Source organism: Panulirus ornatus, chromosome 65 (assembly GCF_036320965.1).
Source record: "Panulirus ornatus isolate Po-2019 chromosome 65, ASM3632096v1, whole genome shotgun sequence".
Classification (NCBI taxonomy): Eukaryota; Metazoa; Arthropoda; class Malacostraca; order Decapoda; family Palinuridae; genus Panulirus; species Panulirus ornatus.
This window is the reverse complement of record NC_092288.1, coordinates 177,816-205,645: the sequence shown is the minus strand read 5'-3', so window position 1 is coordinate 205,645 and position 27,830 is coordinate 177,816. Positions and strand designations below refer to the sequence as shown.

General features: G+C 41.0%; 2 protein-coding genes across 3 annotated transcripts in view; one reads left to right on the top strand and one right to left on the bottom strand.

Moving 5' to 3' along the window:
- LOC139746665 (serine/threonine-protein kinase H1 homolog) overlaps positions 1-9,755 on the bottom strand; it is a 49,963-nt gene extending 40,208 nt beyond the window's left edge. The window contains exons 1-2 of the mRNA XM_071658110.1: positions 8,932-9,755; positions 1,094-1,310 (exon numbers count right to left, since the gene is read on the bottom strand). Of these exons, the coding sequence (XP_071514211.1) occupies positions 1,094-1,310; positions 8,932-9,596 (882 nt within the window). The 5' untranslated portion in view covers positions 9,597-9,755. The remainder of the gene's footprint in view (positions 1-1,093; positions 1,311-8,931) is intronic.
- A 1,215-nt stretch (positions 9,756-10,970) lies between these two features.
- The window catches only part of CycY (cyclin Y), an 83,585-nt gene continuing 66,725 nt past the window's right edge, over positions 10,971-27,830 (top strand). Inside the window, exons 1-2 of one of the 2 annotated variants that reach the window (XM_071657925.1) lie at positions 10,971-11,083; positions 27,064-27,167. In XM_071657925.1, the coding sequence (XP_071514026.1) occupies positions 27,096-27,167 (72 nt within the window). In that variant the 5' untranslated portion in view covers positions 10,971-11,083; positions 27,064-27,095. Of the gene's footprint in view, positions 11,084-11,256; positions 11,376-27,063; positions 27,168-27,830 lie in introns of those variants that run through there. The other variant, XM_071657926.1, reaches the window with a different exon arrangement.

Sequence of the window (27,830 nt, the reverse complement as noted above, 5' to 3'; positions counted from 1 at the left end):
AACTTTTCAACTAAAAGGTCACCACACAACACGTACAATGTTATATCCAGTGCCTTCACAACAAAAAGTGTTGTAACCTAAGAAGTTGTATTTGCAGCCTTCCTGTTCCTCATTCTTATATCTGAATGATGCAAAAACGAGCCACATTTTCAATTCATCCTTTGCAGATGATACAAGAATAAGTAGGTAAATCATATTAGGAAATGACGAAAGGCAACAAAGGAGCATAAAATGTAATCTTTACAGGGCAACGGAGAACGAAATGCTTTTCAATGGAGATAAGTTTCAACTCCATACGTATGAAGAAACTGAAGAAATAAAAAAAAAAATACCACAATATCGGACAAACACGGACTGATGTCATAAACCAGCTGAATAATGTGAAAAAAAAAATTTAGAGTAATAATGTCTAACGACCTAACCTTCAGCGAACACTACAAAACAACGGTTACCTCATGCAGAAGGATGGCAGGCTGGATCCTACGGACCTTCAAGATAAGCGAAAAACACAAGTGTTGATGTTATTCAAAGCGGTAATTCTTCCACAAATTGTTGTTGCGTCCTAAGATTCAATGCGGTAAAACTGCGTTAAGAGAGTGTTCAGAGATCCTTCACAGCCCATATCAATGTGGTAAAGGACAAATTACTGAAATGTCTCAGGCTAAACTCCCTGGAGCGCAGCTACCATCTATACCTGGAAAATGATAGAAGGTATAATGGTTCCCAACTCACATTCGATAAATAACATCGTACTGGCATGGAAGACTGTAAAATACCACCTCTGAAATCCTAAGGTGCCATATACAGAGAGAGAGAGAGAGAGAGAGAGAGAGAGAGAGAGAGAGAGAGAGAGAGAGAGAGAGAGAGAGAGAGAGAGAGAGACAGAGAGAGCGTAAACCTCTTTAAAGCTTTGCTACCAGCCATCACAAACAGTAAAAGATGTACACTAGAGAACTTTGAGAATGCATTGGACATGTGTGGCAGAGCAGCTAAGCCGTGGGGGATATATACACTCAACACTTATCCACCAGGCATAACTACCTCGTCTGATAGTTACAACCTTATACATATTACAATATCAAGAGGTACCTACCTCGTCGGAGAGCGCGTATTTTCCCTTGAGAATTTTCTTATATAAACGTATTCTATCAGCATCAAAGAAGGGAAAATCCCCGCGCAGCAAGATATATGAGATGACCCCTACTGCCCACAGGTCGACAGCGTTAGTGTAGAGATGACGAGACACCATCTCTGGGGCGATGTATTCAGGCGTACCACATATGGTGCTCATCAGCTCATCATCCACTGACCTGACACCAAACAAGAAACATATTACCAACATAACCTCATGATAATGAACATCTCTCTGCTTGTACCCACACATCATGATAATGAACATCTCTCTGCTTGTACCCACACATCATGATAATGAACATCTCTCTGCTTGTACCCACACATCATGATAATGAACACCTCTCTGCTTGTACCCACACATCATGATAATGAACATCTCTCTGCTTGTACCCACACATCATGATAATGAACACCTCTCTGCTTGTACCCACACATCATGATAATGAACATCTCTCTGCTTGTACCCACACATCATGATAATAAACACCTCTCTGCTTGTACCCACATATCATGATAATGAATACCTCTCTGCTTGTACCCACACATCATGATAATGAACATCTCTCTGCTTGTACCCACACATCATGATAATGAACACCTCTCTGCTTGTACCCACACATCATGATAATGAGCACCTCTCTTCTTGAACCCAAACATCTTGATAATGAACACCTTATTGCTTGTACCCACACATCATGATAATGAACACCTCTCTGCTTGTACCCACACATCATGATAATGAACACCTCTCTGCTTGTACCCACATATCATGATAATGAACACCTCCCTGCTTGTACCCACACATCATGATAATGAACACCTCCCTGCTTGTACCCACACATCATGATAATGAACACCTCACTGCTTGTACCCTCACATCATGATAATGAACACCTCTCTGCTTGTTCCCACACATCATGATAATGAGCACCTCTCTTCTTGAACCCAAACATCTTTATAATGAACACCTTATTGCTTGTACCCACACATCATGATAATGAACACCTCTCTGCTTGTACCCACACATCATGATAATGAACACCTCTATGCTTGTACCAACACATCATGGCAATGAACACCTCTCTGCTTGTACCCACACATTATGATAATGAACATCTCTCTGCTTGTACCCACACATCATGACAATGAACACCTCCCTACTTGTACTCACACATCCTGATAATGAACACCTCCCTACCTGTACCCAAATATCATGATAATGAACACTCCCTGCTTGTACCCACACATCATGATAATGAACACCTCACTACTTGCATCCACACATCATGATAATGAACACCTCCCTGCTTGTACCCACACATCATGATAATGAACACCTACTACTTGCATCCACACATCATGATAATGAACACCTCCCTGCTTGTACCCACACATCATGATAATGAACACCTCACTACTTGCATCCACACATCATGATAATGAACACCTCCCTGCTTGTACCCACACATCATGATAATGAACACCTCTCTTCTTGTGCCCACACATCATGATAATGAACACCTCCCTGCTTGTACCCACACATCATGATAATGAACACCTCTCTGCTTGTACCCACACATCATGATAATGAACACCTCCCTGCTTGTACCCACACATCATGATAATGAACACCTCACTACTTGCATCCACACATCATGATAATGAACACCTCTCTGCTTGTACCCACACATCATGATAATGAACACCTCCCTGCTTGTACCCACACATCATGATAATGAACACCTCTCTACTTGCATCCACACATCATGATAATGAACACCTCCCTACCTGTACCCACACATCATGATAATGAACACCTCCCTGCTTGTACCCACACATCATGATAATGAACACTCCCTGCTTGTACTCACACATCATAATAATGAACACCTCTCTACTTGCATCCACACATCATGATAATGAACACCTCCCTGCTTGTACCCACACATCATGATAATGAACACCTCTCTTCTTGTACCCACACATCATGATAATGAACACCTCTCTACTTGTACCCACACATCATGATAATGAACACCTCTCTGCTTGTACCCACACATCGTGATAATGAACACCTGACTGCTTGTACCCACACATCATGATAATGAACACCTATCTGCTTGTACCCACACATCATGATAATGAATACCTCCCTGCTTGTACCTACACATCATGATAATGAACACCTCCCTACTTGTACCCACACATCATGATAATGAACACCTCTCTGCCTGTACCCACACATCATGATCATGAACACCTCTCTCTTGTACCCACACATCATGGTAACGAACACCTCTCTTCTTGTACCCACACGTCACGATAATGAACACCTATGCTTGTACCCACACATCATGATAACGAACTCTTCCCTGCTTGTACCCACACATCATGATAATGAACATCTCCCTGCTTGTACCCACACATCATGATAACGAACACCTCCCTGCTTGTACCCACACATCATGATAATGAACACCTCTCTACTTGTACCCACACATCATGATAATGAACACCTCTTTGCTTGTACCCATAACTTCCTCAGTCAATGCATTTTCCTACACATCATAAGAATTAGCCCCTTCTCACAGTCCCTCCATATTCCACACATCATAATAATGAACACCTCACCACACTCCCGATCTGTTCTGTCACATTATAAGAATGTAAACCTCCCTACAGTCTAGATTTGAACGTAAAGAGGAGCTATCTACGACAAGGATTAAAGAGCTGCAAAACTTACAAATAAGCCACTGCTCATACACTAACTGAAAAACAATCTAGTGAATTATCATACCATGATGTACAAATGTCGTATGAAACAGAATAAATAAGAATTAATATGAAAAAGCCATAAATTAGAAGTAACGTTCACTTATATACAAAACGCAAATCCAGGACCACAAACTCCTTTAGTCTATGTAAAACAGTCAATTTCACAGACGCCTGCCAAAAGATGAGGGAGATCCTAAAATGGCAATATGAATCGGTCGTACTCACTAAGTGAAGAACAAACAACATTAAAGATTTATGATCCCAAGGGACTTAAACAGTCACCGGCCAAGTCACATATGTGCTAAGTACGTAACACTACCACCACATTTCCAGAGGGACACTGGGAACGGCCAGGCTCAGCCTCAGCCCTAAGTTCAGCTCTTGGAACTCAGTCTTCATACAGAAATACAAGACGCCTTCACCACTAAATATCTTCTCAAGAAAAAGAAGAGTAGATTCTGTCATCATTGCCGATAGTCTGACACTGACCATATCACTTCACAAAGGTAAAGCCATCCTAAAAACTATCGACCGTGAACATTAAAATCGCACGACATTAAAATCTGTGATGATAGAGCCCTCGGAGGCAAACTGACTGAATTTACGTCAGTGCACAATGCAGTACATAACCCAGGACAACATGGTATCAGGGCGTCAACATCTTACCTCATCTCAGTTGTTTAACCATTATGATATGATTGTTGAAGGTCTGGAAGACAAAGAAAAGGTTAACGTGATTTACATAGATTTTGCAAAAGCATCTGACAAATGTGACCATGGTTTCACGGCATATAAAATGCGAAAGATGGGAATAACCGGAAAAAGTTGGGAGATGGATATATAACTTTTCAACTAAAAGGTCACCACACAACACGTACAATGTTATATCCAGTGCCTTCACAACAAAAAGTGTTGTAACCTAAGAAGTTGTATTTGCAGCCTTCCTGTTCCTCATTCTTATATCTGAATGATGCAAAAACGAGCCACATTTTCAATTCATCCTTTGCAGATGATACAAGAATAAGTAGGTAAATCATATTAGGAAATGACGAAAGGCAACAAAGGAGCATAAAATGTAATCTTTACAGGGCAACGGAGAACGAAATGCTTTTCAATGGAGATAAGTTTCAACTCCATACGTATGAAGAAACTGAAGAAATAAAAAAAAAAATACCACAATATCGGACAGACACAGACTGATATCATAAACCAGCTGAATAATGTGAAAAAAAAAATTAGAGTAATAATGTCTAACGACCTAACCTTCAGCGAACACTACAAAACAACGGTTACCTCATGCAGAAGGATGGCAGGCTGGATCCTACGGACCTTCAAGACAAGTAAAATTTGATGGAAAAACCAAAGCGGTAGTTGTTTCACGAGCTAAATATAGATTATCACCCTACACGACAAGCGAAATTACGGAATGAAAAAGCGTTCATAGATCTTTCACAGCCCAAATCAATGTGGTAAAGGATTACTGGGAACGGCTGAAATCTCTGATATTTCTTTGGAGTGCAGACTGAAGAGACATATCATTATCTATACCTGGATAATCCTATAAAGCCGCCCACACACGATCAATTTCTTCGTCAATTAATTGATATCAATTTATTGACGTCAATGAATTGATGGAAAAATTGACCATGAGTGGGGGACATTGATATCAATTTAATTGAAACAATTTCATTGAATCAATTCAGTGCGAGATCAAAACTCCTTTGATATTTATTGATGGGTCTTCAATAAAATTGAGCGTGTGTGGGCTAAGCGTCAATACACTGATCAATAATTTAGTGTTTTCCCAGCAGTGAAAGAGTCGTCATCGTAATCATGGCTGAAAAGAAGAGAGAAAGAGAAAGTGAGCGTAAAATGATGAGGGAGATAATCGTTTATAGATCCTTACCAGTGGCTAAAAATCGCAATGTGATACTGAGACGCGCATTAGGAGAAATGGCTTCTCGCATGGTAGTATTTGGTTGACTATCATTGGCATCACTAAATTTAGAAGTTCGTCGTAAGATTCGGCGTCCATTCTGAGGAAATTCCTGTAATCCTCTGGCTCGTCGTCCCTTAATTCCCTCAGCAATCGTGTATGTCCTAGTTCCCTTCGACAGAGTTACCATTTCTTCGCCCACTTACTCCTCTTCTTTCGCTTTGGAGTGTCCAGAGCAAGCACTATTCCTAGAGCCACAGATGCTTTCATCTCGAAATTATGAATCAAACTGAAAATTGAAGTAAAATCATTGACCGTGTGTGGGCACAGTGATTTCCTCAATTTTATTGACGTCAATAAATTGATATCAATTAATTGACGAAAAAATTGATCGTATGTGGGCGGCTTAAAAAGTATGGTTCCCAATCTACACGAAGAAACAACATCCTACAAGCACGACACGCATGAAAGACGATGTAAAATACTACCTCTGAAATCTAAAGGTGCAATATGCACGAAAACAGAGAACACCTTAAACATACTGGGCTCAAGACTCTTCCCCAGTTTGCCATCTACCATTAGAAACAACAGCATGGCACGCACGACAGAGATGTTCAGGTGTGCATTGGGCAAGGACGTCACGTGTCCTAGACCAACCAGAAAGGATATGAGGGTTGAGGAAAGGGGTGGCCAAGGCAACAGAATCTCCATAACGAAAGAACTCCGGTGCCACTTAAAATTCAGTGCCTCACCCTTGACAGGCCACTGACAGAGGGCAAGTCTAGTGCAGTTTGCAGAGGTTCCTACCAAATGTCCCTAATGACTAATTCTATCTAATGCTCCTACCTATTGTTTCTACCAAATAATCCGGCCTAAATGTCCTACCTACTTCTATCTACTGCTCCTACCATTTTGCCAAACGGTAGGACTAACGCATAGTGCTCACCCCAAGAAAATCTTGAGTTACGAAGAATGAGCAGCACGAGTTAAGTGTTGTTAAATGTTACATATAACAAGGAGAGACTGTATGTTTGTGGACAGAATGCCAATAGTCCACATGTTAGAGGCAGAAAGAAAAGAAAGCTACCTGGGTTAGGGGAGTGCAACTTGACAACCACTAAAGTGCTGGCTCACTAAGCAGATGTCACTAACCTTCCTGATAATCAGGCGGGTAGTACTGGTAATTTCCTGGTCGTTGGCTGGCTACCAACTATTTACCTACACACCCTCAATTCTTTCTTCATTAAATTCAGCCTGTGACACATTCCATGTCTGTATTTCGGCTGCATGAGTCAGGGTCAGGAAGACTATACTGTCCCTTAATCCTTTCTTCACTTTCATACTTACATCTGTACCTTTCAGTATGCGATTAAGGGATCAAATAACCTAACCTAATCTGTACTGCTCTCTACCATAACTTTCGTTTTATAGCACCAAACATAGAGCACCAAACATACCCAAAATAGCTCCTTGGTACATAATTTTTTTCACAACGTAAAATATATACTTCATAAGACAGCTTTCCTTCCACTATATACATGCTAATTTCAACTGACTTTGTTTTGATGGTTGCTGTCGTCGCCTACCTGTTTTCGTTCACATTAGTTTCAATATTTGTACAATATTGATAAAAACCGTTAAACTCCTCGCTTCCTTTCGAGTAATAAACTAATCTGATATATACCTACCACAGTGTCGTGAAACCACTACAGATTTAAATGTCAAAATCTATTCTATCCAGTAAAAGTCTGATAAGATAATAAAGACTGACAATCATAAAATATATAACCAAATACTTTTTGACTAACAGCGCGCTTAACCTCTGAAGAATATTTACTCACTTCTTTTCCAAGAATGCAAAAATTTCTGTAGAATTAATTTACCATGACGTAAGCTTGTCCCCGACATACATCGACTAGATTTATTAGCATCCAACAGTTTCTTGTTTTAAACAATTCATCCTATCTTCTTCTGCTATGAAATAAAGAGTTTTGTCTGATAGCTATTGAAGAGACTTTGACTTCGAAATATAATCAATTATGTGCCCAGCTATTCAAGACACTGACTGTTACATCATTCACTAATGGAATGGCCACATACCAGTGGAAACATCCACCACATCTACTCGTCCACCGATTCCTCGCCATGTTCAGTACAAAATCTTATAGTTTAACATGTTTTGCCAGTCGTTAAATCCATTATCATTATAGTTAAGGCCGTGACTAAAAATATGAGAGCGATCCCATGTTGGAAGATTTGGGGTACGGAACGTTGGGGTCCGAGACTACATCTCTAACTAGATAGCTTCGGGCACTGGACCGTATCTCTAGCTGGAAGGCCACTGGACCGTATCACTGGCTGAATGACTTGGGATACAAGACCGGATCTCTGGCTGGAAGATTACTGGTAGGGGACCGTGTCAATGGCCGGGAGAATACATGGTCGTATCTCTAGCAGAGAGGCTACGGATACAGAACTGCATCACTAGGTGAAAGGCCAACGATATAGAAACATCTTTCTAGCTGGTAACTTATGGATACCACTGTACCTCTACCTGATAGACTACGGTTCTAAGCTCTTATTTTACTTTATTGGCAGGGGATTCTAACATGAGTATCCATGAAAATAACCAGCGGATTCATCATAATTATCAAAATTTAATTCCATCTGCAGCAATCTACAGAACATTAGGTTGGGTTAGACTAGGTAAGATTACATTTTGGACGGAGGGGGGTTGATGGCACTGTATTTCTTTGTAAAGCAAATACTTATGAAGAATAAGGGAATTCCAAAACCAAGAAACTTCACCTTGCATATCGTATCAAAACTTTTTAAGGGGCTACTCGCCGCAGGTGGAAAGCTCAATTATGTATAACATATCACCTGATAGGATTTTCGTAAAGTACGATAAAAACTACCCGTGGCTTTCCACCCAAAAATACGTCCCATAGTCGAAACATCCCAGGTTGAGGTGCTGATTCGTACCTATGGTACAAATTTGTCATATGAATCCTACCCTTTGTGTCGGGTCCTGTTTTTTTGTCCATTTAAACTGAAAGCGTTTAATAACGAAAAATAATACTTACTTTCTGGTGTGGGCGAGACCGAAGTCAGTGATCATGAGTCGAGAATCGGTGCCTGGATGATAGTAAAGGAGGTTGTCAGGCTTTAGATCACGATGGGTGATGCCCAGGTTGTGCAGGTACTTCACCCCTTCCAGCACCATCTTGAGGACCTTCACCGCCTCTTTCTCTGTGAACGGTCCTCGGGTCAAAATCTTGTCGAACAGGTCCCCACCAGTCGCCAGCTCCATCACCATGTAGATTTTGTCTACGCTTTCAAACACTTCCACTAACTGTATGATATAAGGACATTTAACTCGTCTTAAGATTGCCAATTCCGCTTCAAAGGCCTCTCGACCCTCTTTTGATTCGATAATCTTGATGGCATAAGGCTGTTTAGTCTGTCTGTTCTCTACCCTCACTACCTTACTGAAGGTGCCGCTACCAATCAAGGCCTTGATTTCGTACTTGGCCGTAATTCTTGGGTCATATTTCGCTTTATACTTGTTCTTAATATGTTTATCATGTCTGATCCTGTCTGCAAGGATACTAGCATCGTCAGCCCTCACCTCGCACTTAACTTCCGTCTCGATTCCAGCTCCATCGCCAAACACATCTTCAATATGGTACACTGTCTTAATATCACCAGAAACATTTTCAATTATTTTCTTACTTTCTATACAACCCATGACGGCTTCCTTGATCGCAACATAATGTACGAACCATTCACAAGTCACCAAAACAAAATAAAGTACGGACCGTACATCCCTTCCTTACCAATACACCTCGACAACTGACTGGACGCTCAAGAGTCAAGTACTACTGGCGCCATGCACAAGAGAACACCCGGCCACTATGCTCGACTCGTCAGGGAGGACTGTTTTTTCTTATCTTTTACCTCTGAAAAAAGTGGTTGTAAACATGGTGCGATTAGTATTCTAAACAGAATAGTACAAACCAGAAATGACATTAAACTTCATCCATATTTTTTATGAGATTATCTCAATTTGCTAAAACAAGGGAGACTGTGCACAATGGAATATAAATATTACATGATTCATCTAAAACAACTAAACTTATGCTATCTTATCGTGGCTACGATTATATTCAGTTTAAAATCTAGTGTGAGATTAATGTTTGAACAATTAAGTTCCGTAATCAAACAGAGAATAGAAATTATGCCATTCGGCAGAACAAACAATTCCCTATTCAACAAACGTCCGTGCGGAGTGAATGGTCATTTGTACGGGTCTGCACACACACACACACACACACACACACACACACACACACATATATATATATATATATATATATATATATATATATATATATATATATATATACATATATATATATATATATATATATATATATATATATATATATATATATATATATATATATATAGTGCTGCTGCATTTTTTCTTCAGATGATACATTTATGATTAAGACGCCGAATCATTGATAAAAAATGCTTATGTTTAATCTAAGATTAGTTGAAAGGCAGCATGGTATATGTCACATTCTATGTCATAATACATCAATATAAGCAAATTTCTTTTTGTTATATAATACCTACATTATGAAGTCAGTCTTCTAGAGGATAATCTTATCTGTGGAACTGAAAGATAAATGTCTCATCATGTTTTCTATTTTGAGTCGTCCTAATAAGATGTTGATCATAATTTGAATGATATATACTAAGATGATTTGTAAAACCGCTTTCATGAAACAGTGGAAATGAAAAAGGATAACAGGTGAAGAAACATGTAAGAGTGTCACTTCATAAATCTTGAGAGCGACCAATGAGAGTGGAGTCTGGTATGACAACAATCCCCTTGACCAATCATCACTCCATCTCCTTTGCGTCTATATCTGTCCGAAAGTTATTATATTTGACTTCCTTTCATCATTGACTTTCGAGTTTTAGGTATCTTTAAGGCTTTTTATGATAGTAATACTTTGTTATTTGTATATGTTTTGTTTAGATTACAGTATTTTTTAGTATTCTTGATCACGAATTTTTTAGGTGAAAGAGTCACTCGTTACTACCAGTAATCGGACAAATGATCAAGATTACCCCCACCAACATGGCTGATGGAAGTAACACTTGTTTTGAATAGTGATTTACTGCTATAGTTAATCAGTAATAGCATGAATATGTCTTGACTAAGTAAGTTAGCATATATTTTCTATCTAAGTATCGTTAGCATTGTTAGAGAGTGTTTGAAATACATTAAACTACTTTGTCAACAAGTGGTCATGAAACTGGTATTGGGCTCAGACGTGAGAAGCCTAGCAAATGTTTTCATTGACGAGGTGATTGACAAGAAGTATTCAGTTCCAGCTAAAGTGTTGTGCATGTCATTGGTTTGGCATATAAACGCCAGCAAATTTGAAAACAAGAATTAAACAAAGTCAAGACATGATAGCTTAGATACCTAATGTGGGTAGGCTTGTGCTTGGTAAGCATGCTAATCATGTTTGTTATTAGTTGAATATATTCATTAAGAACCTTGGTAGCATATATGTTATGTGAAATATATAGTGCAGCTATAATTTTAGGATACTAGAATTCTAACTCAAATGAATCACCTTTTCAGGTAGTAGTATTTTGAATGGGAATAAGTGAAATTTTAGTTGGGGTCGCGTATTTTCGTTGATTATATTATCTGTGTTCCATGTTGACAATGGTAAGAGTGATTTTAAAGTGTGGAAATTTGCTATTATGCTTTGAAATTTTTTTTGATATTAAACAACTTGATAGTGGTAGTGTTATGAGGGACGGAAAATGTAGATTTAGATGATGGGAAATGTGAAATATTTCAAAAACAAAAAAGATAACCACTCATTTTAAAGCTGAAGATGTCATATAAGTTTTAAGGTGAAAGTTCAGTTATCAAAACATGTAGAACTTCATTTAACTGTGCCATGAATCATCGGCTTTGGTAGGGAAACTGTGAGTTCAGATGTCTGCTGAGATATAGGAATCTGACTGTGTAGGACAGATCTTGTATGCATCAGTTCGTTCCTTATATCTTTCTAGACAACTGACCTGACATGTTTGGAAAACTCTGACTCAAATGTTATAAGGCATGGTGGTATTTAGTATAATACATCATTGATAGAAAATTAGGCATATTCCAAACCTACATGCAAATTTTCTTGTATTTACAGCTTTATTTGGAGTGTATATTGACCTTCAAACTGAATCAAGCTCAGTAGAATCTGAACTTTTTTGTGTTGCATGTTGGATGCTTTCTTTTCTAGTATTATTGTGCTGCATGTGGGGGCATTAGAAAATTGCTAGAAAACATAGGAATCCATCATCTTCATTTCATTGTTGCTAGATTTTGATGAAAGTGTTACCAATATATTCATCACATTCTCAAGTGTTGATATAAGGTATTTTACCCCACAGTTTCCCTCTGTTTTAAAGCATTTTCTGCTTTACAAGAACTTGAAGTTGATGGAGCAGGTGCTGTGCCTAAAATCCAACATTCTGTATCAACTCTACACATCGTAAGGAATCTGTCGGTACCATTTTCATCAAGACCTATCAGCCTGAAGATGTGCATCTGTAAATTGAAATATTACCAAACAAAAATATTTTAGGAACATAACTGGGATTTTCCTTCGTTGATTTATCTGAAGAACAACAAGCATTTTCTTGGTCTGGGATTTCTCTTCTGCCCTCATGGATTCCTTGTTTTCTCCATGAATATTGATCTAAGAGTGTTTTTATTTTCACTTGCATATATGGTATATATCTTATCCTTTGATGCCAAACAACCTGATAGTGTGGAGACTTATGAAGGAGAGGGAAAATTTGGGGTTAATTAGAATTAAATGATCAGTAAATCTTGAAGAGTATTATAATATGTAGAATTTTGAGTGGTACACAATCTGTTTGCCATATACTTTTAGCTAGATACTCTTTTGGAAGACATTTAGCAGTATTTTCATTGCTGGCATCTATTAGTGTTGAAAGGAGACAGGATAGTGATTATAACCTGTGTCTTTAAGAGGAGTTGATGATATCTATAAATGCATCTGGGTACATATTCATCCATGCTGCCTTTATCCATTCCTGCACACATGAAACGGCACCCCCCTCCCCCCTGTGTGTGCGCTAGGTAGCGCTAGGAAAAGACAACAAAGGCCACATTCGCTCACACTCAGTCTCTAGCTGTCATTTGTAATGCACTGAAACCACAGCTCCCTTTCCACATCCAGGCCCCACACAACTTTCCATGGTTTACCCCAGACGCTTTACATGCCCTGGTTCAATCCATTGACAGCACGTTGACCCCGGTATACCACATCGTTCCAATTCACTCTATTCCTTGCACGCCTTTCACCCTCCTGCATGTTCAGGCCCCGATCACTCAAAATCTTTTTCACTCCATCTTTCCACCTCCAATTTAGTCTCCCACTTCTCCTTGTTCCCTCCACCTCAGACATATATATCCTCTTGGTCAATCTTTCCTCACTCATTCTCTCCATGTGACCAAACCATTTCAAAACACCCTCTTCTGCTCTCTCAACCACACTATTTTTATTACCACACATCTCTCTTACTCTATTATTACTTACTCGATCAAACCACCTCACACCACATATTGTCCTCAAACATCCCATTTCCTGCATATCCACTCTCCTGCGCACAACTCTATCCATAGCCCACGCCTCACAACCATACAACATTGTTGGAACCACTATTCCTTCAAACATACCCATTTTTGCTTTGTGACATAGTGTTCTCGACTTCCACACATTCTTCAAGGCTCCCAGAACTTTCGCCCCCTCCCCCACCCTATGATTTACTTCTGCTTCCATGGTTCCATCCGCTGCCAAATCCACTCCCAGATATCTAAAATACTTCACTTCCTCCAGTTTTTCTCCATTCAAACTTACCTCCCAATTGACGTGACCCTTATCCCTACTGAACCTAATAACCTTGCTCTTATTCACATTTACTCTCAACTTTCTTCTTTCACACACTTTACCAAACTCAGTCACCAGCTTCTGCAGTTTCTCACATGAATCAGCCACCAGCGCTGTATCATCAGTGAACAACAACTGACTCACTTCCCAAGCTCTCTCATCCACAACAGACTGCATACTTGCCCCTCTTTCCAAAACTCTTGCATTCACCTCCCTAACAACCCCATCCATAAACAAATTAAACAACTAAGGAGACATCACACACCCCTGCTGCAAACCTACATTCTCTGAGAACCAATCACTTTCCTCTCTTCCTACACGTACACATGCCTTACATCCTCAATAAAAACTTTTCACTGCTTCTAGCAACTTGCCTCCCACACCATATATTCTTAATATGTACCACAGAGCACCTCTATCAACTCTATCATATGCCTTCTCCAGATCCATAAATGCTACATGCATATTTTATTATATTCTCATACTCCCGTCTCCTGTGTTAGCAAGGTAGTGCAAGGAAACAGATGAAGAATGGCCCAACCCACCCATGTACGCATAGATACATACACACCCACACACGCATATATACATACCTGTACATTTCAATGTATACATACATATACATACACAGACATATACATATATACACATGTACATATTCATACATGCTGCCTTCATCCGTTCCCGTCGCCACCCCGCCACACATGAAATGGCACCCCCCTCCCCCCAAAAGACTTGGGAGGTAAGTTTGAATGGAGAAAAACAAGAGGAAAGGAGGTGTTTTAGATATCTGGGAGTGGATTTGGTAGTGGATGGAACCATGGATGTGGAAGTGAGGCACAGGGTGGGGGAGAGGACGAAGGTTCTGGGAGCGTTGAAGAATGTGTGGAAGGCGACAATGTTATCTTGGAGAGCAAAAATGGATGTGTTTGAAGGATTAGTGGTTCAAACAATGTTATATGGTTGTGAGGCATGGGCTATTGATAGGGTTGTGTAGAGGAGGGTGGATGTGTTAGAAATGAGATGTTTGAGTACAATGTGTGGTGTAGGTGGTTTGATCGAGTAAGTAATGAAAGGGTGAGTGAGATGTGTGGTAATAAAAAGAGTGTAGTTGAGAGAGCAGAAGAGGGTGTATTGAAATGGTTTGGTCACATAGAGAGAATGAGAGGAAAGATTGACAAAGAGGATATGTGTCAGAGGTGGAGGGAAAGTTTTTATCAAGGATGTAAGGCATGTGTAGGAGTAGGAAGAGAGGAAAGTGATTGGTTCTCAGTGAATGTCGGTTTGCGGCAGGGGTGCGTGATGTCTCCATGGTTGTTTGATTTGTTTATGGATGAGGTTGTTAGGGAGGTGAATGCAAGAGTTTTGGAAAGAGGGGCGAGTATGCAGTCTGTTGTGGATGAGAGAGCTTGGGAAGTGAGTCAGTTGTTGTTCGCTGATGATGCAGCTGTTGGCTGGTTTGGGTGAGAAACTGCAGAAGCTGGTGACTGAGTTTGGTAAAGTGTGTGAAAGAAGAAAGCTGAGAGTAAATGTGAATAAGAGCAAGGTTGAGGGATGAGTCAATTGGGAGGTAAGTTTGAATGGAGAAAAACTGGAGGAAGTGAAGTGTTTTAGGTATCTGGGAGTGGATTTGGCAGTGGATGGAACCATGGAAGTGGAAGTGAGTCACAGGGTGGGGGAGGGGGCAAAAGTTCTGGGAGCATTGAAAAGTGTGTGGAAGTCGAGAATGTTATCCTAGAAAGCAAAAATGGGTATGTTTGAAGGAATAGTGGTTCTAACAATGATATATGGTTGTGAGGCATGGGCCATAGATAGAGTTGTGCAGAGGAGGGTGGATGTGTTGGAAATGAGATGTTTGAGGACAATATGTGGTGTAAGGTGGTTTGATTGAGTAAGTAATGAAGGGGTAAGAGAGATGTGTGGTAATAAAAAGACTGTGGTTGAGAGAGCAGAAGAGGGTGTTTTGAAATGGTTTGGTCACATGGAGAGAATGAGTGAGGAAAGATTGACAAAGAGGATATATGTGTCAGAGGTGGAGGGAACAAGGAGAAGTGGGAGACCAAATTGGAGGTGGAAAGATGGAGTGAAAAAGATTTTGAGCGATTGGGGCCTGAACATGCAGGAGGGTGAAAGGCGTGCAAGGAATAGAGTGAATTGGAACGATGTGGTATACCGGGGTCAACGTGCTGTCAGTGATTGAACCAGGGCACGTAAAGCATCTGGGGTAAACCATGGAAAGTTTTGTGGGGCCTGGATGTGGAAAGGGAGCTGTGGTTGTGGTGCATTATACATGACAGCTAGAGAATGAGTGTGAACGAATGTGGCCTTTGTTGTCTTTTCCTAGTGCTACCTTGCACACATGCAGGGGATGGGGTTGTTATTTCATGTGTGGCGTGGAGGTGACGGGAATGAATAAGGGCAGACATTATGAATTATGTACATGTGTATATTTGTATATGTCTGTGTGTGTATATATATGTATACTTTGACATGTATAGGTATGTATATGTGCATGTGTGGACGTGTATCTATATACTTGTGTATGTGGGTGGGTTGGGCCATTCTTTCGTTTGTTTCCTTGCGCCTCCTCGCTAATGTGGGAGACAGCGACAGAATATGATATATATATATTATATTGAGTGGGAGATGTATAAAAGAAAGAGACAGGAGGTCAAGAGAAAAGGTGCAAGAGGTGAAAAAGAGGGCAAATGAGAGTTGGGGTGAGAGAGTATCATTGAATTTTAGGGAGAATAAAAAGATGCTGTGGAAGGAGGTAAATAAAGTGTGTAAGACAAGGGAGCAAATGGGAACTTCAGTGAAGGGCGCAAATGGGGAGGTGATAACAAGTAGTGGTGATGTGAGAAGGAGATGGAGTGAGTATTTTGAAGGTTTGTTGAATGTATTTGATGATAGAGTGGCAGATATAGGGTGTTTTGGTCGAGGTGGTGTGCAAAGTGAGAGGGTTAGGGAAAATGATTTGGTAAACAGAGAAGAGGTAGTAAAAGCTTTGCGGAAGATGAAAGCCGGCAAGGCAGCAGGTTTGGATGGTATTGCAGTGGAATTTATTAAAAAAGGGGGTGACTGTGTTGTTGACTGGTTGGTAAGGTTATTTAATGTATGTATGACTCATGGTGAGGTGCCTCAGGATTGGCGGAATGCATGCATAGTGCCATTGTACAAAGGCAAAGGGGATAAGAGTGAGTGCTCAAATTACAGAGGTATAAGTTTGTTGAGTATTCCTGGTAAATTATATGGGAGGGTATTGATTGAGAGGGTGAAGGCATGTACAGAGCATCAGATTGGGGAAGAGCAGTGTGGTTTCAGAAGTGGTATAGGATGTGTGGATCAGATGTTTGCTTTGAAGAATGTATGTGAGAAATACTTAGAAAAGCAAATGGATTTGTATGTAGCATTTATGGATCTGGAGAAGGCTTATGATAGAGTTAATAGAGATGCTCTGTGGAAGGTATTAAGAATATATGGTGTGGGAGGCAAGTTGTTAGAAGCAGTGAAAAGTTTTTATCGAGGATGTAAGGCATGTGTACGTGTAGGAAGAGAGGAAAGTGATTGGTTCTCAGTGAATGTAGGGGCAAGTATGAAGTCTGTTGGGGATGAGAGAGCTTGGGAAGTGAGTCAGTTGTTGTTCGCTGATGATACAGCGTTGGTGGCTGATTCATGTGAGAAACTGCAGAAGCTGGTGACTGACTTTGGTAAAGTGTGTGAAAGAAGAAAGTTAAGAGTAAATGTGAATAAGAGCAAGGTTATTAGGTACAGTAGGGTTGAGGGTCAATTCAATTGGGAGGTGAGTTTGAATGGAGAAAAACTGGAGGAAGTGAAGTGTTTTAGATATCTGGGAGTGGATCTGGCAGCGGATGGAACCATGGAAGCGGAAGTGGATCATAGGGTGGGGGAGGGGGCGAAAATTCTGGGAGCCTTGAAGAATGTGTGGAAGTCGAGAACATTATCTCGGAAAGCAAAAATGGGTATGTTTGAAGGAATAGTGGTTCCAACAATGTTGTATGGTTGCGAGGCGTGGACTATGGATAGAGTTGTGCGCAGGAGGATGGATGTGCTGGAAATGAGATGTTTGAGGACAATGTGTGGTGTGAGGTGGTTTGATCGAGTAAGTAACGTAAGGGTAAGAGAGATGTGTGGAAATAAAAAGAGCGTGGTTGAGAGAGCAGAAGAGGGTGTTTTGAAATGGTTTGGTCACATGGAGAGAATGAGTGAGGAAAGATTGACCAAGAGGATATATGTGTTGGAGGTGGAGGGAACGAGGAGAAGTGGGATGAGACCAAATTGGAGGTGGAAAGATGGAGTGAAAAAGATTTTGTGTGATCAGGGCCTGAACATGCAGGAGGGTGAAAGGAGGGCAAAGAATAGAGTGAATTGGAGCGATGTGGTGTACCGGGGTTGATGTGCTGTCAGTGGATTGAATCAAGGCATGTGAAGCGTCTGGGGTAAACCATGGAAAGCTGTGTAGGTGTGTATATTTGCGTGTGTGGACGTATGTATATACATGTGTATGGGGGTGGGTTGGGCCATTTCTTTTGTCTGTTTCCTTGCGCTACCTCGCAAACGCGGGAGACAGCGACAAAGCAAAAAAAATATATATATATATATATATATATTTTTTTTTTTTTATACTTTGTCGCTGTCTCCCGCGTTTGCGAGGTAGCGCAAGGAAACAGACGAAAGAAATATATATATATATATATATATATATATATATATATATATATATATATATATATATTTTTTTTTTTTGCTTCGTTGCTGTCTCCCACATTTGCGAGGTAGTGCAAGGAAACAGAAGAAAGAAATGGCCCAACCCACCCCCATACACATGTATATACACACCCGTCCACACACGCAAACATACACACCCATACATCTCAATGTACACATATATATACACTCACAGACACATACATATATACCCATGCACACAATTCACACTGCCTGCCTTTATTCATTCCCATCGCCACCTCGCCACACATGGAATACCATCTCCCTCCCCCCTCATGTGTGCGAGGTAGCGCTAGGAAAAGACAACAAAGGCCACATTCGTTCACACTCAGTCTCTAGCTGTCATGTAATAATGCCTTAAACCACAGCTCCCTTTCCACATCCAGGCCCCACAGAACTTTCCATGGTTTACCCCATACGCTTCACATGCCCTGATTCAATCCATTGACAGCACGTTGACCCCGGTATACCACATCGATCCAATTCACTCTATTCCTTGCCCCACCTTTCACCCTCCTGCATGTTCAGGCCCCAATCACTCAAAATCTTTTTCACTCCATCTTTCCACCTCCAATTTGGTCTCCCACTTCTCCTCGTTCCCTCCAGCTCCGACACATATATCCTCTTAGTCAATCTTTCCTCACTCATTCTCTCCATGTGCCCAAACCATTTCAAAACACCCTCTTCTGCTCTCTCAACCACACTCTTTTTATTTCCACACATCTCTCTTACCCTTATATTACTTACTCGATCAAACCACCTCACACCACATATTGTCCTCAAACATCTCATTTCCAGCACATCCACCCTCCTGCGCACAACTCTATCCATAGCCCACGCCTCGCAACCATACAACATTGTTGGAACCACTATTCCTTCAAACATACCCATTTTTGCTTTCCGAGATAATGTTCTCGACTTCCACACATTCTTCAAGGCTCCCAGGATTTTCGCCCCCTCCCCCACCCTATAATTCACTTCCAGTTCCATGGTTCCATCCGCTGCCAGATCCACTCCCAGATATCTAAAACAATTTACTTCCTCCACATATGCACATATACATAGCAACATATACATACATATACACAGACACTACATACATACACATGTACATATTCATACTTTCTTGCTTTCATCCGGTTTCTCTTTAACACTCTTCGCATGGGCTGAGTGGTTTGCCATGCTGTGTGTACTTGATCCACTCATGGAATTGAGAGGGGATTTGATGATAGATTGTTTTATGATAGTTTTGTATAAGCAAAGGAATTAAGCGATGTTAACTTTTAACTTTATTTGTACATATATTTTATTTTGACAGGCGTGCGAAAGAGAGACTTTTGGATGTTAATGTGCTGAGAGATGCAACTGGAGGGATGTCTGATCATTATCTTGTGGAGGCTAAGGTGAAGATTAGTATGGGTTTTCAGAAAAGAGGAGTGAATGTTGGGGTGAAGAAGGTGGTGAGAGTGAGTGAGCTTGGGAAGGAGACCTGTGTGGGGAAGTACCAGGAGAGACTGTGTACAGAATGGAAAAAGGTGAGAACAATGGAAGTAAGGGGAGTGGGGGAGGAATGGGATGTATTTAGGGAATCAGTGATGGATTGCGCAAAAGATGCTTGTGGCATGAGAAGAGTGGGAGGTGGGCTGTTTAGAAAGGGTAGTGAGTGGTGGGATGAAGAAGTAAGAGTATTAGTGAAAGAGAAGAGAGAGGCATTTGGACGATTTTTGCAGGGAAAAAATGCAATTGAGTGGGAGAAGTATAAAAGAAAGAGACAGGAGGTCAAGAGAAAGGTGCAAGAGGTGAAAAAAAGGGCAAATGAGAGTTGGGGTGAGAGACTATCAGTAAATTTTAGGGAGAATAAAAAGATGTTCTGGAAGGAGGTAAATAGGGTGCGTAAGACAAGGGAGCAAATGGGAACTTCAGTGAAGGGCGTAAATGGGGAGGTGATAACAAGTAGCGGTGATGTGAGAAGGAGATGGAATGAGTATTTTGAAGGTTTGTTGAATGTGTCTGATGACAGAGTGGCAGATATAGGGTGTTTTGGTTGAGGTGGTGTGCAAAGTGAGAGGGTTAGGGAAAATGATTTGGTAAACAGAGAAGAGGTAGTAAAAGCTTTGCGGAAGATGAAAGCCGGCAAGGCAGCAGGTTTGGATGGTATTGCAGTGGAATTTATTAAAAAAGGGGGTGACTGTATTGTTGACTGGTTGGTAAGGTTATTTAATGTATGTATGACTCATGGTGAGGTGCCTGAGGATTGGCAGAATGCGTGCATAGTGCCATTGTACAAAGGCAAAGGGGATAAGAGTGAGTGCTCAAATTACAGAGGTATAAGTTTGTTGAGTATTCCTGGTAAATTATATGGGAGGGTATTGATTGAGAGGGTGAAGGCATGTACAGAGCATCAGATTGGGGAAGAGCAGTGCGGTTTCAGAAGTGGTAGAGGATGTGTGGATCAGGTGTTTGCTTTGAAGAATGTATGTGAGAAATACTTAGAAAAGCAAATGGATTTGTATGTAGCATTTATGGATCTGGAGAAGGCATATGATAGAGTTGATAGAGATGCTCTGTGGAAGGTATTAAGAATATATGGTGTGGGAGGCAAGTTGTTAGAAGCAGTGAAAAGTTTTTATCGAGGATGTAAGGCATGTGTACGTGTAGGAAGAGAGGAAAGTGATTGGTTCTCAGTGAATGTAGGTTTGCGGCAGGGGTGTGTGATGTCTCCATGGTTGTTTAATTTGTTTATGGATGGGGGTGTTAGGGAGGTAAATGCAAGAGTCCTGGAAAGAGGGGCAAGTATGAAGTCTGTTGGGGATGAGAGAGCTTGGGAAGTGAGTCAGTTGTTGTTCGCTGATGATACAGCGCTGGTGGCTGATTCATGTGAGAAACTGCAGAAGCTGGTGACTGAGTTTGGTAAAGTGTGTGGAAGAAGAAAGTTAAGAGTAAATGTGAATAAGAGCAAGGTTATTAGGTACAGTAGGGGTGAGGGTCAAGTCAATTGGGAGGTGAGTTTGAATGGAGAAAAACTGGAGGAAGTGAAGTGTTTTAGATATCTGGGAGTGGATCTGTCAGCGGATGGAACCATGGAAGCGGAAGTGGATCATAGGGTGGGGGAGGGGGCCGAAAATTTTGGGAGCCTTGAAAAATGTGTGGAAGTCGAGAACATTATCTCGGAAAGCAAAAATGGGTATGTTTGAAGGAATAGTGGTTCCAACAATGTTGTATGGTTGCGAGGCGTGGGCTATGGATAGAGATGTGCGCAGGAGGATGGATGTGCTGGAAATGAGATGTTTGAGGACAATGTGTGGTGTGAGGTGGTTTGATCGAGTAAGTAACGTAAGGGTAAGAGAGATGTGTGGAAATAAAAAGAGCGTGGTTGAGAGAGCAGAAGAGGGTGTTTTGAAATGGTTTGGGCACATGGAGAGAATGAGTGAGGAAAGATTGACCAAGAGGATATATGTGTCGGAGGTGGAGGGAACGAAGAGAAGAGGGAGACCAAATTGGAGGTGGAAAGATGGAGTGAAAAAGATTTTGTGTGAGCGGGGCCTGAACATGCAGGAGGGTGAAAGGAGGGCAAGGAATAGAGTGAATTGGAGCGATGTGGTATACAGGGGTTGACGTGCTGTCAGTGGATTGAATCAAGGCATGTGAAGCGTCTGGGGTAAACCATGGAAAGCTGTGTAGGTATGTATATTTGCGTGTGTGGACGTATGTACATGTGTATGGGGGGGGGGTTGGGCCATTTCTTTCGTCTGTTTCCTTGCGCTACCTCGCAAACGCGGGAGACAGCGACAAAGTAAAAAAAAATATATATATATATATATATATTTTTTTTTTTTTATACTTTGTCGCTGTCTCCCGCGTTTGCGAGGTAGCGCAAGGAAACAGACGAAAGAAATATATATATATATATATATATATATATATATATATATATATATATATATATATTTTTTTTTTTTTTGCTTCGTTGCTGTCTCCCACATTTGCGAGGTAGTGCAAGGAAACAGAAGAAAGAAATGGCCCAACCCACCCCCATACACATGTATATACACACCCGTCCACACACGCAAACATACACACCCATACATCTCAATGTACACATATATATACACTCACAGACACATACATATATACCCATGCACACAATTCACACTGCCTGCCTTTATTCATTCCCATCGCCACCTCGCCACACATGGAATACCATCTCCCTCCCCCCTCATGTGTGCGAGGTAGCGCTAGGAAAAGACAACAAAGGCCACATTCGTTCACACTCAGTCTCTAGCTGTCATGTAATAATGCCTTAAACCACAGCTCCCTTTCCACATCCAGGCCCCACAGAACTTTCCATGGTTTACCCCATACGCTTCACTTGCCCTGATTCAATCCATTGACAGCACGTTGACCCCGGTATACCACATCGATCCAATTCACTCTATTCCTTGCCCCACCTTTCACCCTCCTGCATGTTCAGGCCCCAATCACTCAAAATCTTTTTCACTCCATCTTTCCACCTCCAATTTGGTCTCCCACTTCTCCTCGTTCCCTCCAGCTCCGACACATATATCCTCTTAGTCAATCTTTCCTCACTCATTCTCTCCATGTGCCCAAACCATTTCAAAACACCCTCTTCTGCTCTCTCAACCACACTCTTTTTATTTCCACACATCTCTCTTACCCTTATATTACTTACTCGATCAAACCACCTCACACCACATATTGTCCTCAAACATCTCATTTCCAGCACATCCACCCTCCTGCGCACAACTCTATCCATAGCCCACGCCTCGCAACCATACAACATTGTTGGAACCACTATTCCTTCAAACATACCCATTTTTGCTTTCCGAGATAATGTTCTCGACTTCCACACATTCTTCAAGGCTCCCAGGATTTTCGCCCCCTCCCCCACCCTATAATTCACTTCCAGTTCCATGGTTCCATCCGCTGCCAGATCCACTCCCAGATATCTAAAACAATTTACTTCCTCCACATATGCACATATACATAGCAACATATACATACATATACACAGACACTACATACATACACATGTACATATTCATACTTTCTTGCTTTCATCCGGTTTCTCTTTAACACTCTTCGCATGGGCTGAGTGGTTTGCCATGCTGTGTGTACTTGATCCACTCATGGAATTGAGAGGGGATTTGATGATAGATTGTTTTATGATAGTTTTGTATAAGCAAAGGAATTAAGCGATGTTAACTTTTAACTTTATTTGTACATATATTTTATTTTGACAGGCGTGCGAAAGAGAGACTTTTGGATGTTAATGTGCTGAGAGATGCAACTGGAGGGATGTCTGATCATTATCTTGTGGAGGCTAAGGTGAAGATTAGTATGGGTTTTCAGAAAAGAGGAGTGAATGTTGGGGTGAAGAAGGTGGTGAGAGTGAGTGAGCTTGGGAAGGAGACCTGTGTGGGGAAGTACCAGGAGAGACTGTGTACAGAATGGAAAAAGGTGAGAACAATGGAAGTAAGGGGAGTGGGGGAGGAATGGGATGTATTTAGGGAATCAGTGATGGATTGCGCAAAAGATGCTTGTGGCATGAGAAGAGTGGGAGGTGGGCTGTTTAGAAAGGGTAGTGAGTGGTGGGATGAAGAAGTAAGAGTATTAGTGAAAGAGAAGAGAGAGGCATTTGGACGATTTTTGCAGGGAAAAAATGCAATTGAGTGGGAGAAGTATAAAAGAAAGAGACAGGAGGTCAAGAGAAAGGTGCAAGAGGTGAAAAAAAGGGCAAATGAGAGTTGGGGTGAGAGACTATCAGTAAATTTTAGGGAGAATAAAAAGATGTTCTGGAAGGAGGTAAATAGGGTGCGTAAGACAAGGGAGCAAATGGGAACTTCAGTGAAGGGCGTAAATGGGGAGGTGATAACAAGTAGCGGTGATGTGAGAAGGAGATGGAATGAGTATTTTGAAGGTTTGTTGAATGTGTCTGATGACAGAGTGGCAGATATAGGGTGTTTTGGTTGAGGTGGTGTGCAAAGTGAGAGGGTTAGGGAAAATGATTTGGTAAACAGAGAAGAGGTAGTAAAAGCTTTGCGGAAGATGAAAGCCGGCAAGGCAGCAGGTTTGGATGGTATTGCAGTGGAATTTATTAAAAAAGGGGGTGACTGTATTGTTGACTGGTTGGTAAGGTTATTTAATGTATGTATGACTCATGGTGAGGTGCCTGAGGATTGGCAGAATGCGTGCATAGTGCCATTGTACAAAGGCAAAGGGGATAAGAGTGAGTGCTCAAATTACAGAGGTATAAGTTTGTTGAGTATTCCTGGTAAATTATATGGGAGGGTATTGATTGAGAGGGTGAAGGCATGTACAGAGCATCAGATTGGGGAAGAGCAGTGCGGTTTCAGAAGTGGTAGAGGATGTGTGGATCAGGTGTTTGCTTTGAAGAATGTATGTGAGAAATACTTAGAAAAGCAAATGGATTTGTATGTAGCATTTATGGATCTGGAGAAGGCATATGATAGAGTTGATAGAGATGCTCTGTGGAAGGTATTAAGAATATATGGTGTGGGAGGCAAGTTGTTAGAAGCAGTGAAAAGTTTTTATCGAGGATGTAAGGCATGTGTACGTGTAGGAAGAGAGGAAAGTGATTGGTTCTCAGTGAATGTAGGTTTGCGGCAGGGGTGTGTGATGTCTCCATGGTTGTTTAATTTGTTTATGGATGGGGGTGTTAGGGAGGTAAATGCAAGAGTCCTGGAAAGAGGGGCAAGTATGAAGTCTGTTGGGGATGAGAGAGCTTGGGAAGTGAGTCAGTTGTTGTTCGCTGATGATACAGCGCTGGTGGCTGATTCATGTGAGAAACTGCAGAAGCTGGTGACTGAGTTTGGTAAAGTGTGTGGAAGAAGAAAGTTAAGAGTAAATGTGAATAAGAGCAAGGTTATTAGGTACAGTAGGGGTGAGGGTCAAGTCAATTGGGAGGTGAGTTTGAATGGAGAAAAACTGGAGGAAGTGAAGTGTTTTAGATATCTGGGAGTGGATCTGTCAGCGGATGGAACCATGGAAGCGGAAGTGGATCATAGGGTGGGGGAGGGGCCGAAAATTTTGGGAGCCTTGAAAAATGTGTGGAAGTCGAGAACATTATCTCGGAAAGCAAAAATGGGTATGTTTGAAGGAATAGTGGTTCCAACAATGTTGTATGGTTGCGAGGCGTGGGCTATGGATAGAGATGTGCGCAGGAGGATGGATGTGCTGGAAATGAGATGTTTGAGGACAATGTGTGGTGTGAGGTGGTTTGATCGAGTAAGTAACGTAAGGGTAAGAGAGATGTGTGGAAATAAAAAGAGCGTGGTTGAGAGAGCAGAAGAGGGTGTTTTGAAATGGTTTGGGCACATGGAGAGAATGAGTGAGGAAAGATTGACCAAGAGGATATATGTGTCGGAGGTGGAGGGAACGAAGAGAAGAGGGAGACCAAATTGGAGGTGGAAAGATGGAGTGAAAAAGATTTTGTGTGAGCGGGGCCTGAACATGCAGGAGGGTGAAAGGAGGGCAAGGAATAGAGTGAATTGGAGCGATGTGGTATACAGGGGTTGACGTGCTGTCAGTGGATTGAATCAAGGCATGTGAAGCGTCTGGGGTAAACCATGGAAAGCTGTGTAGGTATGTATATTTGCGTGTGTGGACGTATGTACATGTGTATGGGGGGGGGGTTGGGCCATTTCTTTCGTCTGTTTCCTTGCGCTACCTCGCAAACGCGGGAGACAGCGACAAAGTAAAAAAAAAAAAAAAAAAAAAAAAAAAAATTATTTTTTGTAAGACGTTTCACTCCAGATGTTTCTGATAGCAGCTGATAGGTTATCGTTAGCATCTAGGATATGCTGTGCACTTAGTTATGATTGAATTTTCAGTTTCTACAACATTGAATTTTCATAAAGATTTTATTCCTAGAATTTGTGTGTAACTGAAAGTTTATTGTGTGTTGAAAATTGATATGTATATTACTTTTGTTAGTATTGCTTGATATTGCATTAACAGAGTAAGAAAATGAAAAATGAAGACTATACAATTAGCTTATCTTCTTGATTTGGTTTGCAAAGTTAGTTTTTTACATGTCACAGGAGAAATTTTTTGCTATAGTAATGTTTGATATTAGAAAATGTAACATTAGCATATTTTAATTTGGACTTAAAATTTGTTAGATGATACATGGTTTTCAAGGGGATGTAACTCTTTTTAAGTGATAATGTAGTTGTACTGAAAGGGTTGATATCTTATTGAGAGAGTTTTTAAACTAAGAAAGTTATAAGCCTACACAGGAAGTTAAGGTTGCTTATTGGATTTAAGTAGGTTAGGTATAAAATTGGTTCATAATTGCTTACTGGATATGGTTAAAATTTTGATACAGTCAGTTAAGGTTTTTTTTCATTAGATATTGATGGATTTTATATGGAATAAGGAAATTAACTTAATCCAATGTTTGTCCAATCTTTTCAGACCATTGCAGTAATTAGTGATAGTTCATCACAATGGGCAATAAGCACAGCTGTTGTGTGTATCCTGGAGGGCGAAGTTCTGGCCGATCTGCTTCCAGTCAGAAGGTTGGAATTGTTACTATTGTATATATACAGTAAATTCTTGGGTATTAATAATCTGGCACATATAGACTTGACAGAAACTACTTGGTGATTATAAACTTATAGAAAGTGTTTGTTGCAATTTAGAAGATCTTTATGCTTCTTACTGATTTTTTTATGCTTGTTTGCCATTTTCTGTGTTAGCAAGTTAGTGCCAGGAACAGGCAAGGAAAGGCTGTATTTCTTCACATCCATTCTTTAGCTGCATGTGTAATGCACCAAAACCACAACCCCAATCCACAACCAGGCCCCACAGACCATTTCATGATTCCCCTTCCAGCTGCTTCACATGCCCGGATTCAGTCCATTTACTGCACATGGCCCCCTGTATACCACTATCTTTTGCACACCTCTCTTTTCTCCTGACATGTTCAGACCCCGATCTCTTAAAATCTTGTCAACTCCTTCCATCTCCAATTTGATCCCCCCCCCTTCTTATCCCCTGCACTTCTGAAACATATATCTTCTGTGTCACCCTCTCCCTACTCATTCTCTCTATATGTCCAGACCATTTAAGCACACCCTCTTTACCCCCTCCACACACTTCTTACCACCACACCTCTCTCTTACCCTTTTAGTTACTTAGTCAAACCACTTTACATAACATATTGTCCTCAGACTTTTCGT